Consider the following 16,445-nt stretch of genomic DNA (forward strand, 5'->3'; position numbering starts at 1 on the left):
TTTATTCTTTTAATTAAATTGTACTTAGAAAATTTCAAAAAGTTTAAATACGTTTTTCTTAAAATACTGCAAGTGTAGACTACTTCTTCAGAAGTACTTATAAAACTGTCTTAAGAAATTTTTCACTAAAGTTGTGATAGTGACAACATTCTGTGGTAAAGACATAGAATTAAATGTAGTCAAAACTTTATACATAAAATATATCATTGATATTTCTAAGAAAGAAAATGAAAGTGATACATTGTAAAATAAGTGTGGACCTAAAGATATTTGTAAACTCTACCCAAGGAAATGAATTGGGATGGACAAGAATGGAGATATGGAACAACAGGACCACTGGAGCTGACTTTGTTCTCCTGGGGCTATTTCACTGCATCCTGGTCCCCAAGCTACTTTTTACTTTCATCTTTCTAGTTTTTCTTGTGGCCCTTACTGTCAATATTATGATGGTGATACTCATTTGGTTGAACTCTCATCTCCATTCTCCTATGTACTTTCTTCTCAGTCAACTTTCCTTGATGGACCTCTTGTATATCTCTACTTTTGTTCCCAAAATAGCCATTGACTTTTTGTCTGGACGAAACAACATTTCCTATACTAACTGTGGAATCCAGCTCTTCCTCTTCATGACTCTGGTGGGAGCAGAGTGCCTTCTCCTGGCAGTCATGGCTTACGACCGCTACGTGGCTATATGCCATCCCCTTCACTACTCAATTCTCATGCGCCCTACAGTTTGCATTTTCATGGTGGCTGGCACTTGGCTGGGTGCACTTATCAATGCCTTCATCCATGTTGTCTATGTTCTGAATCTTCCTTATTGTGGCTCCAGAGAAATCCATCATTTCTTTTGTGAGATCCCAGCTCTCCTAAAACTTGTTTGTGCTGACACTTCTCTTTATGAAAAGGGTCTTTTTGTCAGTGGTATTATATTTCTCCTCTTTCCAATATCTGCCATCATGGCCTCATATGGGCAGATTCTCTCCACTGTTTTAAGATTAGGATTAAACATGGGGATGAGGAAGACTTTGTCAACTTGTTCTTCCCATATGATTGTGGTGATTCTCTTCTATGGAACTGCCATCATCAAATATTTTCTCCCCAAAGCCTATCACACTGCTGAGCAGGACAAAGTGGTCTCTATCTTCTACACCATCCTCACGCCCTTGCTCAATCCCCTCATCTACAGTCTGAGAAACAAAGAAATGTCTGGAGCCCTCAGGAAAGTACTGAGAAGAAAAATAACCAAATAAGTTGATATCTACTGAGAATAGGAGAAGAAAGAATTGCCCTTAGTTACAGACAGATTTTATAGTAACAGAGATGAGAAATATATAGTCAACAAATGGTACTTTTCTGTAGACATCTCATGGCCAAACCACTTCACCTTATCTTTAGTGGACTGCTAATGAAACACAGCATGCCTTCCTTCTATGCTTCATAAGATCCTCACAGATTTATTAACAAAAATGCAATGTCAGCAATTTGCCAGTCAGCAATCAATATAAAAAATAACTGTCTTTTTAAAAAAATTAGACAAGATAAAACAATGTGAATCCTAAGTAATATTGATTCTCTACTACATTTTAAAGTAATTTTCCCTAAACCACTGAGTTGTAACAATATTTAAGTCAATATTTATAATACATTGGTCAGAACTTTGTTTTTTAAATTCTTACTATAACATATTTAATTTTGAACATATGATTCAAGTGTGGCTCACAAACACAAGATTTTCTTCTTATTCTCACCATTTTATACAGGAACTGGTGTGTGTTTGTTTTACTAATTGTTATAATCACAATAGTTTAGCTTTAATATTTTTTAATATTAACTTTTTTAATATTTAACTAATTAACTATAGTAATTTGTCTTAACTAATGATACCGGTGTACTTAACTATTTTTTTAGATTTGTCATAGCATTTCTTTTCAATTTATAGATTTATTTTTATTAAGGGTCCCACTTTGTGTAAACTATTTTTTTCTTGATAAATTTTCACATGTGAAAATAATGAATCCAAGGAAATAATTATTTTTTAATGTTTCTGTTCTTATCAAATTGATGAGTTATGTACATTTTAACATAACAAATAAATGCATGTATGTATATGTGTAGTTTATACAACCCAAATAATAATTTTAGTATATATGATTTTACACTTTTTATTTTATTAAGTTAGTAAATGATAGAGACCTTATTATAATTGAAAGATATATTTATTCATTTAGCTTTCATTGATTTGGAAACTTTCCTTGTGTGTGTGTTGTGTAAACATTTTTATTTTGGGTTTTTTCATACTATACTTACCCATTTATTATTTCTGATCTTTATATATTTTTACATATTTGGCTTATTGACATATTTGAATACATGACCTTTTACAATTTATTAAAAAATAGCCCATCCATTAATTCTCTTATAGTTCTATGCTGTGGCCATAAATTACATATTTGAATTTATAAAACTTTCATTGAGTAATTTTATTATTAAAAAATATTATTACTCTACATAATTTATTTTGTACTTTCATTTATCTTTACACTGGTTGTTGCCTTTTAAATGTAAATTAGAATTACATAAGCTAGATTAAAAATATTTCACCCTTGTGTCTCTATAAGACCTGCAGCTGTATAGTCCTGCAGTCCTAAAAGCTACAACACTAAAAATGAGAACTAGACACCTATGTCATACCATACTTAAAAATCAACTAAAAATGGATTAAAGACTTGAATATGACCTAATTTTTAATTTCTTTAACCTAATATACATTGAAAAAATAGTTTATCTATTCTGTCTTGTTTTCTTTACTTAACATTTTGCTTGTCAGATTTTTTCCAAAGTTTTAATTTTAATTTATTTTGACCTTTATGAACTTTTATAACATCAATATGCATAAATTATTTAACATTCAAATGTACTATACATTGGAGCATTTTCTGTTCTTCACTATTATAAACAACTACACTATCAATACTTGTATACCTATATCTTAGTAAAAATAAACACGATTTAAAAAAAAATATGTCTGTGAGTAGATTTGCTAGGGAGAAGTTATGCACATTTTAAAATTAATAATGTGTATTCGATTACCAGGGTCACCATAAGAAATCAAAACCAACTTTGATGTATTAAAACAATAGAAATTTACTTTCTCACAATTCTGTAGTCCAGACATACAAGTTTTTGACTGGTCAAGGCTACCTGTGAATGCTCAAGTGTCAATCTTTCTTAGACTCTTTCGCTTCTGATTGTTTCTGACATTCCTTGACTTGTGTAGCATAAGTTTGATCTGTCTTTTTCTTCACTTGGTTTTCTTTCCTTTGTATAGTTTAATGTGGTCTTTTCTCTTATAAAAATGTTACTCATTTGATTTTGAACCCACCCTAAATCCTCGATGATTTCATCTTGAGATCCCAAACTAAGTACAAATGCCAAGCTCTATTTCCAAAGGCCACATTCACATGTTCCAAAAGAACATGAATTTTGGGGTGCCATCTTTCAACTCACTACAATAGATAATGCCAAAGTGTTTTCTAAATAATTGTACTAGTTCAATTCATTCAAGCATGAATTCCTTTTATTTCACAACCTTAAAAAATGCATGAATTTCAAAATAATATATTTCTGTGCATATGATGAGTATATCTGTATGGTCTTGTTGCTATTTATTTGCCTATTTTTGATTACCAGTGAAGTTGTGTGATTCCTCACATATTTACTGTCCATTTTTACTTCATTCTTTCAGAAGTTGCATTTAAACAGTTTGTCTATTAAAAAATAATAATGAATTAGACATTTTGTTGTTAATTTTAGTAGTTCTTTATAGAATATGGACAAAAATCATTTCCAATTACTCATGCTACAACTATATTACCCTTCCTTGATATGAGTTCTCACACTCTTAATGCTGATATTTATTAAAAATTAACATTATTGTGGTAATAGTTATCAGTAATTTCCTTCAAAATTAATGTTTGTATATGTTGCCAAATAAATTATTTCACATCCTTCAATCAAAAAGTTATTCTTCCATATCTTTTCCAAGACACGTATGTGCATGTTAAGAGGTCACTATTTTAAGAAGATATAACAATAGTAAATATATATTCACTCAACATGAAAGCACCTAAGTAACCTAAATATATTAAGCAAATACTATAAGATCTGAAAATAAAAATAGACAAGTGTATAATAATAATAAGGGGCCTTCAATAATCTACTATCAACAATGGATATCTTATCCACAGAAAATCAGCAAAGGAATGTTGTAACTGGACACATTAGAGCAAATGGACATAACAGACATATATAGAATAGTCCATCTAACAGTATCAGAATACACATTCTTCTCAAGTGCACACAGAATATTCTCCAGGATAAATCATATGAATAGACACAAAATAAATCTTAGCAAATTTAAGAAGATTGGATTCATACCAACTATCTTTTCTGACCACAGTGGTAGGAAACTTGAAATTAACAACAAAAGGAAAATTGGAAAAATTTGCAAATATGTAGAAGCTAAACACACTTTTGATAGGCAATGGAACAAAAAAGAAATCAAAAGAGAATTTTAAAGTTCTCAAATAAATAAAATGTAATTATATCAGAATTTATGGAATGCAGCAAAAGCATCTCTGAGGAGATATTTTAGAGTAATAAATGCATAACATTAAGAAATTAGGAATATCTCAAATATACAATCTAACTTTTCACTTCAAGGAACTAGAAAAATAAGAACCCATTAAGCAAAATGATAGCAGAAGAGTGGAAATAACAATAAAAGAGAAAAAGTGAATTAGGGACTAGAAAAAACAATAGAATGGGTTAATAAAACTAAGAACTGGTTTTAGAAAAGATAAACCAAATTGACAAACCTTCAGATAGACTAAGAAAAAAAGAGAGAGTATTCAGATAAATGAAGTTAGATGCAAAAGAAAGTTAAGACCTTACACTAGATACAAAAGAAATATAATCATAAAAGACTACAATGAGCAACTGTAAGTAAGATAAATTAGATAACCTAGAAAATATGGATAAATTCCCAGAAACACATCAGCTACAAAGACTGAATTAGAAAAAAGCAGAAAATCTCAACAGATCAATAATTAATATTGAGAATGAACTAGTAACCAAAAATCTCCCAACACAGAAAACCCCAAGAAACTTTTCTTCACTCGCCAATTCTGCTAAACATTAAATTATAACTAATGCTTCCCTCAAGCTCAGTCAGTAAATCATCTGCCTGCAATGCAGGAGACCCAGGTTTGATTCCTGGGTCAGGAAGATCCCCTGGGGAAGGAAATGGCAACCCACTCCAGTATTCCTGCCTGGAGAATCACATGGACAGAGGAGGCTGGTGGGATACAGTCCACGGGGTCGGAAGGGGTTGGACTTGACTTAGTGACTAAACCACCACCATAATTAATGCCAATTCTAAAACTCTTCTAAAAAACTGAAGGGGATGAAACACTTCCAAACTCCTATGAGACCAGAATAACACTTATATCAAAGTCATATAAGGAAACTACAAGAAAAACAAACAGAAACCTATAAACCAATATCCCTAATAGATTTAGATGCAAAACATTATCAACATGTATTTTAGCAAAGGACTTCAAGAATAATAAAAGCCAATTATGACAAACCTACAGCCAACATAGTACTCAATAGTGAAAAGGTGAGAGCCTTCCTACTAAAAACTGGGACAAGATAACGATGTCCATTCTCACCACTATTTTTCAACAGAGTTTTGGAAGTCCTAGCCACAGCACCAGACAAGAAAAATAAATAAAAAGGAATCAAAATTGGAAAGGAACAAGTGAGGCTCTCAATCTTTACAGATGACATGATACTTAACAAAGAAAATCTTAAAGACACCATCAAATAACTACTACCAGGATGAATTTGGTAAAATTGCAGGATACAAAATTAATACACAGAAATCTGTCATATTTCTACATACTAATAATGAAATATCAGAAAGGTGATTGACATGTACACATTACTATATATATAACATAGACAACAAATAACGCCACACTGTATAGCACAGGGGCCTTAATACACCTTAATACACATTAATGACCTGCATGGGGAAAGAATCTTAAAAAAGGTGGATATATGTATATGTGTATGTATAACTGATTCACTTTGCTGTACAACAGAAATAAACACAACATTGTAAATCAACCAATAAAAATTTTAAGAAATAAAATAAAATCACATCATATAATAAGATATTTAGGAATAAATCTGATCAGTGAGCAAAAAGATTTATAAACTGAAAACTATAAAACATTGATAAAGAAAATTGAAGATGGATTTAAAAAATGGTGAAAAAAATATCAAGTACTTGTATTGAAATAATTAATATTAATAAAATGTCCATAACAACCAAATAAATCTTTAGTTAATATAATTCCAGTCAAAATATCCATGACTTTTTTCCCAAAGCTAGATCAAATAATTCAAAATTTTATATGGACTCATAAAAGATGCAGAATTGCCAACGCAATTCAGAGGGAAATGAGCAAAGCAAGAGGCATAACCCTCCCAGATTTCATGCAACAGTCCAAAGCTACAGTAACTAAAATGGCATAGTACTGGCACAAAAATAAACTTGGGGTCAAAGGAACAGAATAGAGCCCCAAAGTAAATCCAATTAGAACCAAACATGGAACAATGGACTGGTTCAAACTTGGGAAAGGAGTACATCAAGACTGTATACTGTCACTTTACTTATTTAATTTATATGCAGAGTACATCATGAGAAATGCTGGATGAATCACAAGCTGGAATGAAGATTGTCAGGAGAAATATCAACAATCTCAGATATGAAGATGATACCACCCTAATGGCAGAAAGCAAAGAGGAACTAAAGAACCTCTTGATGAAGGTGAAAGAGGAGAGTGAAAAAGATGGCTTAAAACTTAACATTCAAAATGGCTAAGATCATGGCATTTGGTCCCATCACTTCATGGCAAATATATGGGGAAACAATGGAAACAGTGAGAGATTTTATTTTCTTGGGCTCCAAAATCACTGCAGATGGTGACTGCAGCTATGAAAATAAAAGACACTTGCTCCTTGGAAGAAAAGCTAAGACAAACCTAGACAGTGTATTAAAAAGCAGAGTCATCACTTTGATGATAAAAGTCTGTTTAGTCAAAGCTATGGTTTTTCCAGTTGTCATGTACAGACGTGAGATTTGGACCATAAAGAGAGCTGAGCACCGAAGAATCAATGCGTTCAAACTGTAGTGCCAGAGAAGACTCTTGAGAGTCTCTTGGACAGCAAGGAGATCAAGCCAGTCAATCCTAAAAGAAATCAACCCTGAATATTCATTGGAAGGACTGATGCTATAACTGAAGCTCCAATACTTCGGGCACTTGATGTGATGAGCCGATTCATTGGACAAGACTCTGATGCTGAGAAAGATAGAAGGCAGGAGGAGAAGGGGATGACAGAGGATGAGATGGTTGGATGGCATCACTGACTCAATGGACATGAGTTTAAGCAAACTCCTGGAGATGGTAAACGACAGGAAAGCATAGATCACAAAGAATCGGACACGATTTAATAACCGAACAATAGTCAATCTTTAACAAATAAGGCAAGAATATACTATGAGAAAACATTGTTTTCAATAACTGTGTTGGGAACGTTGGACATCTGCATGTGACTCATTGAACTTAGAACACTCCCTCCCACCACATAGAAAAATAAACTCAAAATGACTTAAAAGCTTAAGACATGACTCCATAAATCTACTAGAGGAGAACACAAGCAAAACATTCTCTGACATAAATCATACCATTGTTTTCCTTAGGTCAATCTACTAAGGTGATAGAAATAAAAGCAAAAATAAACAGATGGGGCCTAATAAAACTTGCAAGTTTTGCATAGCAAAAGAAATCATATGCAGAATGAGAAGACAACCTATGGACTGGAAGGAAACATTTGCAAATGATGTGACCAATGAGGGTTTAATTTCCAAAATATTCAAACAGCTCATACAATTCAATAACAAATAAAACCAAAACAAACAACCCAGTCGAAAAATGGACAGAAGACCTAAATAAACATTTCTCCAAAGAATACATACAGATAGCAAATAGGCACATAAAAAGACACTCAAAGTTGCTAATTATTAGAGGAATACAAATCAAAACCACAGTGAGGTACCACCTCTCACTAGTGAGAATGGTTATTCTCAAAAAGTCTACAAATAACTGGTCCTGGGAGAATGTAGGAAAAAAAGGAACCCTCCTGCCCTGTTGGTGGGAATGTAAACTGGTGCAGCCAATGGAGAATAGTATGGAATTTCTTCAAAAAACTAAGTATAGAACTTCCATATGATCCAACAATCTAACTCCTGGGCATATATCCAGAATAAATCTATAATTTGAGAAGAAACATGCACTCTATTTTCAGAAAAACACTATTCATAATAGCCAACACATGGAAGCAGCCTAAATGCCCAAAAAAAGTGAGACTTATCAACCTTAAAAGCTTATGTACAGCAAAAGAAAAAAATAAATAAATAAAAAGCCTACCTAAACAATGGGCAAAATTTTTGCAGATCTTATATTTGATGATGGATTTACTTCCAAAACATATATACAGAAATCATTCAACTCAGTTTAAAAAATTCCAATTTAAAAATGAACAGTTGAACTTAAGAGATACTTTTTCTAAAGAAGATATTCATATGGCTACCAGGTACATGAAAAAATGCTGAATAACACTCATCATCACAGAAGTACATATTAAAATCAAAATGAGGCATCACTTCAAAACCGTTAGAATGGCTATCACCAATAAGATGAGATAACAAGTGTTGGCAAAGATATGGAGAATTGTGATCCTGGTACACTAGTGATGGGAATGTGAACTGGTTCAGCAACTGTGGAAAACAATATATTTTTTTAATTAAATATAAATATACCATATAGTCTAGCAATCCTATTTCTGGGTTTATACTCAAAGGAAATAAAATCAGAATACTGGAATGATGTATGCACCTCTATGTGTATTTCATCATTCACAATAAATAATATATGAAAAAAAACCTGCATTTCTATATAACATGATGGTAGAGAAGTCAGAGAAAGACAAATGTTGTATCATATCACTCACAATGTCACATTTGAAAAAGTCAAACACATAAAAATAAAAGAGTAAAATGGAAGTTATCAGGGCATACGGGATGGCAAATTGAACAGATGTTAAGGTTGAAACTTATAATTTGTAGTAAATAAGTGAAGGAAAGCTAATGTATAGTATAGGGAATATAAACTACTGCATTTATTATACTCATCAAACTTGCTAAGAAACTGGAATTTAACTACTCAACAGAATAAAAGAATACTATGAACAGCTCTATGCTCACAAATTTAATAACTTAGATGAAAAGGGCCAATTCACTAAAAGCCAAAATTTGCCAAAAGTCATGCAAAAGAAATTGACAGTCTGAATAGGCTTATCATTATTAAACAAATTGAATTAATAATAAATATCCTTCCAAACCACAAAGCATCAGGCCTAGACAGGTCCACTGGTGAATTCTCCCATATATTTAAGGAATAAATTAGACATATCCTCTTACAACTTTTTCCAGAAAATAGAAGCAGAAATGCTACTTCCTACCTCATTCTTTGAAGCATGCATTATCTTAATATCAAAACCAGAGATGTTTCAAGAAAAGAAAACTATAGACCAATATCTCTTGTAAATCAAAAGGAAAAAATCTTCAAGAAAATATTAGCAAATTAAATCCAATGATGTATAAAAAGGATTATACACCATTACCAAGTGAGATTTATCCAATTGATGTAAGACTAGTTCAACTTCAATGTAATCTATCATATCAACAGGCTAAAAAAGAAAATAGCATGATTATAGCAATAGATGCAGGAAAAGTACTTGACAAAATCTAATACTTATTCATGATAAAAACTCTCAGTAATGAAGGAATACCTTGACTTATAGAATTCCCACAAAACTCTACAGTTAACATCATAGTTTGTGGTGAGAAGCATTGTTTTACCACTAAGATCAGGTATTTGAAAAATGATACCCCCTTTCACTACTCCTTTTCAACATTATGTTGGAATTTCTGCTTAATGCAATAACAAGAAAAGATAAGGTATTACAGATTGGGAAGAAATAAATAAAAATGTGTTTACTGCATATGATGTGATTATCTATGAAGAAAATGTGAAAAAAATTGAAAAAAAAACTTTTGAAACTAAAAAGTGTTCATAGCGTGATTACAAAATGGAAGGTTTATATACAAAGCTATAGTACTCAAAGCAGTACAGTATAAGTACAAAAATATATAGATAAATAGATCAATAGAACAGGATAGAAAGCCTAGAAATAAATCCACATGCCTATGGTCAATTAATCTATGACAAAGAAGTCAAGAATATACAATGGAGAAAAATACAGTCTTTTCAATAAGTGGTGCTGGGAAAACTGGACACCTAGGTGTGAAAAATGAAATTATAATGTTCTCTAACATCATGCACAAAAATAAACTCAAAATAGATTAAACACTTAAGTGTAAGATCAGATACTATAAAACTCTTAGAGAAAAACACATGCAGAACACACTCTGACATAAATTGCAGAAATTTTCAGAAAAAGAAATATCTTTTTCAATCTACCTCCTAAAGAAAATAAAAGAAAAAATAAACAAATGTGACTGAATTAAACTTAAAAGATTTTGCACAGAAAAGGAAACCATAAACAAAAAGGAAACCAACACAATGGGAGAATATATCTTAAAATGAAGCAACTCACAAGGGATTAATCTTCAAAATATACAAACAGCTCATGCAACCAGCTCAATATCGAAACGACAGCAACAAAACAACCCAATTTAAAAAAAATGGGCAGAAAATCTAAATAGACATTTCTCCAAAGAAGACATACAGATGTCAAAAAGTACAGGAAAAGATAATCAGTATGACTATTACAGAAATGCAAATCAAAACCACAATAAGGTATCACTTCACACTGGTCAGAATGTCCATTCTCAAAAAATCTACAAACAATACATGCTGGAGGGAGTGTAGAGAAAAGGGAACACTCATACATTGCTCAGTTCAGTCGCTCAGTCGTGTCCGACTCTTTGCAACCCCATGAACTGCAGCACGCCAGGCCTCCCAGCCCATCACCAACTCCCAGAGTCCACCCAAACCCATGTCCATTGAGTCAGTGATGCCATCCAACCACCTCATCCTCTGTCGTCCCCTTCTCCTCCTGCCCTCAATCTTTCCCAGCATCAGGGCCTTTTCAAAGGAGTCAGCTCTTCAAATCAGGTGGCCAAAATATTGGAGTTTCAGCTCCAACATCAGTCCTTCCAATGAACGCCCAGGACTGATCTCCTTTAGAATGGACTGGTTGGATCTCCTTGCAGTCCAAGGAACTCTCAAGAGTCTTCTCCAAAACCACAATTCAAAAGCATGAATTTTTCAGTGCTCAGCTTTCTTTACAGTCCAACTCTCACATCCATACATGACCACTGGAAAAACCATAACCTTGACTAGATGGACCTTTGTTGATAGAGTAATGTCTCTGCTTTCTAATATGCTGTTTAGGTTAGTCATAACTTTCCTTCCAAGGAGTAAGCGTCTTTTAATTTCATAGCTGCAATCACCATCTGCAGTGATTTTGGAGCCCCCCAAAATAAAGTCAGCCACTGTTTCCACTGTTTCTCCATTTGCCGTGAAGTGATGGGACCAGATGCCATGATCTTAGTTTTCTGAATGTTGAGCTTTAAGCCAACTTTTTCACTCTTCCCTTTCACTTTCATCAAGAGGTTTTTTAGTTCTTCACTTTCTGCCATAAGGGTGGTGTCATCTGCATATCTGAGGTTATTGATATTTCTCCCAGCAATCTTGATTCCAGCTTGTGCTTCCTCCAGCCCAGCGTTTCTCATGATGTACTCTGCATAGAAGTTAAGTAAGTAGGGTGACAATACACAGCCTTGACGTACTTCTTTTCCTATTTGGAATCAGTCTGTTGTTCCATGTCCAGTTCTAACTGTGGCTTCCTGACCTGCATACAGGTTTCTCAAGAGGCAGGTCAGGTGGTCTGGTATTCCCATCTGTTAGTGGGAATGTATACTGGTACAACCACTATGGAGAACAGTATGGATGGAGTCCACAGGTCAAGAAGAATGGAATGATGTTTTCTAAATACTGAAAAATAAAAATCCAGAGTTTCTCAGGTAGCTCAGTGGCAAAGAATCTGCCTGCCAATGCAGGAGAGATAGGTTTATTCCCTGATCTGGGAAGATACCACATGCCAAGTACCAACTACACCTGTGAACCACAACTATTGAGCCTATGCTCTAGAGCCCAGGAGTCGCACCTACTGAGTCCATGTGCCACAACTACTAAGCCCCGAGAGTACATGCTCTACAAGAGAAGCCACTGCAATGAGAAGCCTGTGCACCACAACTTGAGAACATACCTCACTTGTCACCACTATAGAAAAGCCCATGCAGCAATGAAGACTCAGCACAGCCAAAAATAAAAACAAATGAGTATAGTAAAAGTCTCCTTTAAAAAAATTAATAAAATAGAGCCAAGAATACACTACCCATAAAGGTTATCTTTCAGATGTGAATATGAAATACTTTTCAAGACAAAAGCTGAAGGAGCTCATCACTGCTAGAACTGCCTTGCAAGAAATGCTAAAGGTTCTTTAAGTTGAAATGAAAATATGCTATAGGTGACATAAAAATAAAGAAACAATTTGGTAAAGGTAAATATACAGTTGTTGGACTTCTCTGGTGGCTCAGTGGTAAAGAATCCACCTGCAGTGCAGGAGATGTGGGTTTTTATCCCTGGGTCAGGAAGATCCCCTAGAGAAGGAAATGGCAACCCACTCCAGTATTCTTGCTGGTTTTGGCTGGTCCCTTTTCTTCTTCCTGATTTCTAAACATCAGTTCATTTTAGAACTCAGTTCCAGTCTCTTTCTTTTTCTTAATTTAGTTACTTCTTTTCACTTGCCTTAGCTATTTCTACCCCAGAAGTAAGCAGTCAACTCTGAAGACTTTAAATAACATCTTTACACTGGGAAATTCTGATTATTGCCAACCTTGCCTTTCTCAACTCAGCTCTTGACCCGTTTATAGAACCACCTCATTGCTATCTTCATTTGATTATCTGTTATTTATTATAAATATAGCCTGTCTAAAACTAAATATTTCAATCCTTACATCTACTGTGTATTTGCTTTTACTCCATTCACACACAAGTTCAAAGGAGGACACTGGGAACCCACTCTAGTACTCTTATCTGGAGAATCCCATGGACAGACGTGCCTGGGTGAGCTGCAGCCCACAGGGTTGCAAAGAGTTGGACATGACTGAAGCTACTTAGCAGGCACACACCAATCCCTTCCTTTAAGCACTAATTGCTCAAATTACAAGCCAAGAAATTATTCTTGATTCTTATCTCTTTTCACTCCATAAATGGCATCAGGAAACCCTTAGTTTGATCTTATAAAATACACGATCTATTTACAATTTTTCTCTTTCCACTGGTAATACTTACTGTGAAACGTCACCTAATGTTGCCTGATTTATTGCAGTAGATTATTGATTCACCTTTGTTCCATAACATTCATTCTCTGCAGAGCAGATGGAGTAGATGTGTAACACTGTAAGTCAGATTATTTACTTTCTAAACAATTTCCTGTGCTTGCACTTAAAATTCCTATTCTTTAACAGTGCCTATAAAATTTTCATGCTCTGGCCTTTTCTTAACTCTCTGATAGTAGTATATACACTTATTGTCAATAATAGAATCCACGTATGATGATCATTATTGTGATTTGAATGCTTACTCTTACCTTAGGAAGTTTGAACTTGACATCCCTTCTCCTATTGCTGCAGGTCTCCCTTTTCATGATCAAATGCAGCTGAAATATCTCACTAGATACCTTCAGGGAATATCCCATTTAAACAGCTAAATGGTTACTTTCCAACATATAATTATTTTTTTCGCAACACTAAATGAACGCTTTTTATATTTTTATTGTCATTTTTTATTATTACTGGCACACCCAGTAAGGAAATTTTACAAACTTGGGAACCTAGTCAATATTGATTAGAAATTTAATTCCAGCATCTAGAATATAGTGTTTGAAGCAGAAAAGTCATTCAATAATTGGCATTGAATTAATGAACAGGTAAAAAGGAATTATAGCCACACTTTGCTTAAAGAACTTTTATTTTTGTTGTTATTGTTGTTTTGGGTTTTGTTGTAGCACAATGAAAGTAAGATGCAAATTCTTGTTCCTTGTTCCTAATAGCATACTATCAAGATTTCTAAAAAGTGGATAATTAGATTCCACTACTCGGTGTACTCTAGTGACCAAATATTTCTGAAAATCTGGTAAAATAGATTTCATTTCTACTTCCAAAGTTTTCTTTCCAGATTTCTTATTAATATAAATGCAGTTTTACTTACTGTCTCTACTTTTTTAGAACAGTGTATTTGGATTTCTTAGATATTTGTGCATCAGCAGTGATCGAGGGCTGGAGAAGGAAATGACAACCCATTCCAGTATTTTTGCCTGGGAAATCCATGGACAGAAGAGCCTGGTGGGCTATAGTCCACAGGGTCGCAAAGAGTCAGACATGACTTTGCCACTGAACAACAACAGTGATCAATAGACCTTACTTTGAGAAGTATTGGTTTTGAATTATTTGAATATCAGAATTGGTATACTTCATGATTTGCACAAAGGATAGGAATGTGTTGCAGAGTCTGAAGGATTCTGCCAAAATTCTGACAGATGGTGGTAATGAAAAACAATAATTAAACATCCAAAGGTTTTTTAAGAACAAAACATTTAAAACAGAATTCCTAACATTGTCTTTTATTATAATTTCTTTCTTACACTTAGATTTACCAAAATCAATCTTCTCAATGCCCCCTTCACCTCTTTGTTTCTGAGGGTGTAGATCAGAGGGTTCAGGAGTGGGGTGACAATGTTGTAGAAGAGGGTGAGGAACTTGCCTTGGTCCTTGGAGGAGCTGGCTCCTGGTTGCATGTACATGTAAATGATGTTTCCATAGAAAAGTGAGACCACTGTGAGATGGGAGCCACAGGTGTTGAAGGCCTTGTGCCTCCCGGAGGATGACTGAATACTTAGTACAGCCCTGACGATGTAGCCGTAGGAGACCAGGATAAACACCAAGGGTGACAGCACAACGCCTATGGCAAGAATAAAGGCAATGCCTTCAACGGCAGCTGTATTGACACAGGCCATCCGAATTAGGGCAGGCATCTCACACAGGAAGTGGTCTACCTTCTGGTACCCACAGCGGGGCAACCACAGGGTCATTGGAGACATGATCAAAGAGTTGGCCACCCCACAGCCCCAGGCAAGGGATACTAAGCCCAAGCATAACTGTGGATTCATGATCACCATGTAATGCAGGGGCTTGCAGACTGCAACAAACCGGTCATACGCCATGACTGCCAGGAGTAGACATTCCACACCACCCAGACCCAGGAAGAGGAAGAGCTGGATGGCACAGCCTGTGTAGCTGATGGTCTTGTCACATCCACTCAGGTTATACAGAAGCTGAGGGATGGAGCTGGTGGTGAAACTAAGGTCCAGGAAAGAGAGATGGGTGAGGAAGAAGTACATGGGAGTGTGGAGGTGAGGGTCCAGCCGAGACACCAGGATGATGGTGGTGTTGCCCACGAGGGTCAGGAGATATGCGATCAAGATAACCACAAAGAGGATTCTCTCTATATGGGGCTGATCAGAAAACCCCAAAAGGATGAAATTTCCCTGGGTGCTTTCATTGGTTCCATCCATCTCTACTGCAACTCAGCAAAACTGAAAAAAAAAAAATAATAATGTACAGCCTCTAACCATTCTGTATGCCTATCATGCTAATAAAATTTGAAACTTTTAGTGAAAATGTGTGGACATAGCTTAAAAGTTTAAAAATAAACAGAGAAATTACATAGAAATTTTATAATCTGGCTATAGGAAAACTACTCAAAACATAAAACATGAATAATATTTAAGAAAATAAGTTTTAGTGAAAATCAAAAATAGAATCATTTTTGAAGAGAATATAAGAATAGAGAAAATAAAATACGCTGAGGAAATTTTCCTATAAAATTAAATGTGAAAATCTTATAAAGCTTTGAGAAAATAATTCTTAAAATTGAGAATTTGTATATTCTTCCTTTAGATTCTGAGGCAGCTGTACCATGATACACATAAAGAAAAAATTGCTCATTTGTACAATACCTTGCCCTGGAGACAAAGTTGGGGTGTCATTCTAAGATTAGATTTACTTCTTTTCCTTTTCTTTGAATAAATTTCCTGAATGTTTCTGAAGCTGGTTAGAAGTGGTTGATAGCTATTGGCATTCATTAATCCTGATAAACTTCAAC

At 34.4% G+C, this 16,445-nt stretch overlaps 2 protein-coding genes across 2 annotated transcripts; one reads left to right on the plus strand and one right to left on the minus strand.

Annotated features, from left to right (window-relative positions):
- The first annotated feature begins 311 nt into the window (after positions 1 to 311).
- Positions 312 to 1,250, plus strand: LOC122440869 (olfactory receptor 2T27-like). Its single transcript, XM_043467553.1, has one exon. It carries the CDS (start codon positions 312 to 314, stop codon positions 1,248 to 1,250), a length of 939 nt encoding a protein of 312 aa, XP_043323488.1.
- A 13,657-nt stretch (positions 1,251 to 14,907) lies between these two features.
- LOC122440871 (olfactory receptor 2W3-like) lies at positions 14,908 to 15,855 on the minus strand. The gene has a single exon (XM_043467554.1). It carries the CDS (start codon positions 15,853 to 15,855, stop codon positions 14,908 to 14,910), a length of 948 nt encoding a protein of 315 aa, XP_043323489.1.
- Between the last annotated feature and the right edge of the window lie 590 nt (positions 15,856 to 16,445).

This window comes from Cervus canadensis, chromosome 4 (genome assembly GCF_019320065.1).
Source record: "Cervus canadensis isolate Bull #8, Minnesota chromosome 4, ASM1932006v1, whole genome shotgun sequence".
NCBI lineage: Eukaryota > Metazoa > Chordata > Mammalia > Artiodactyla > Cervidae > Cervus > Cervus canadensis.

Excerpts from the sequence above, each read along its gene's own strand:
- LOC122440869 (XM_043467553.1), top strand. The coding sequence starts at position 312 with ATGGAGATATGGAACAACAGGACCACTGGAGCTGACTTTGTTCTCCTG.
- LOC122440871 (XM_043467554.1), bottom strand. The coding sequence starts at position 15,855 with ATGGATGGAACCAATGAAAGCACCCAGGGAAATTTCATCCTTTTGGGG.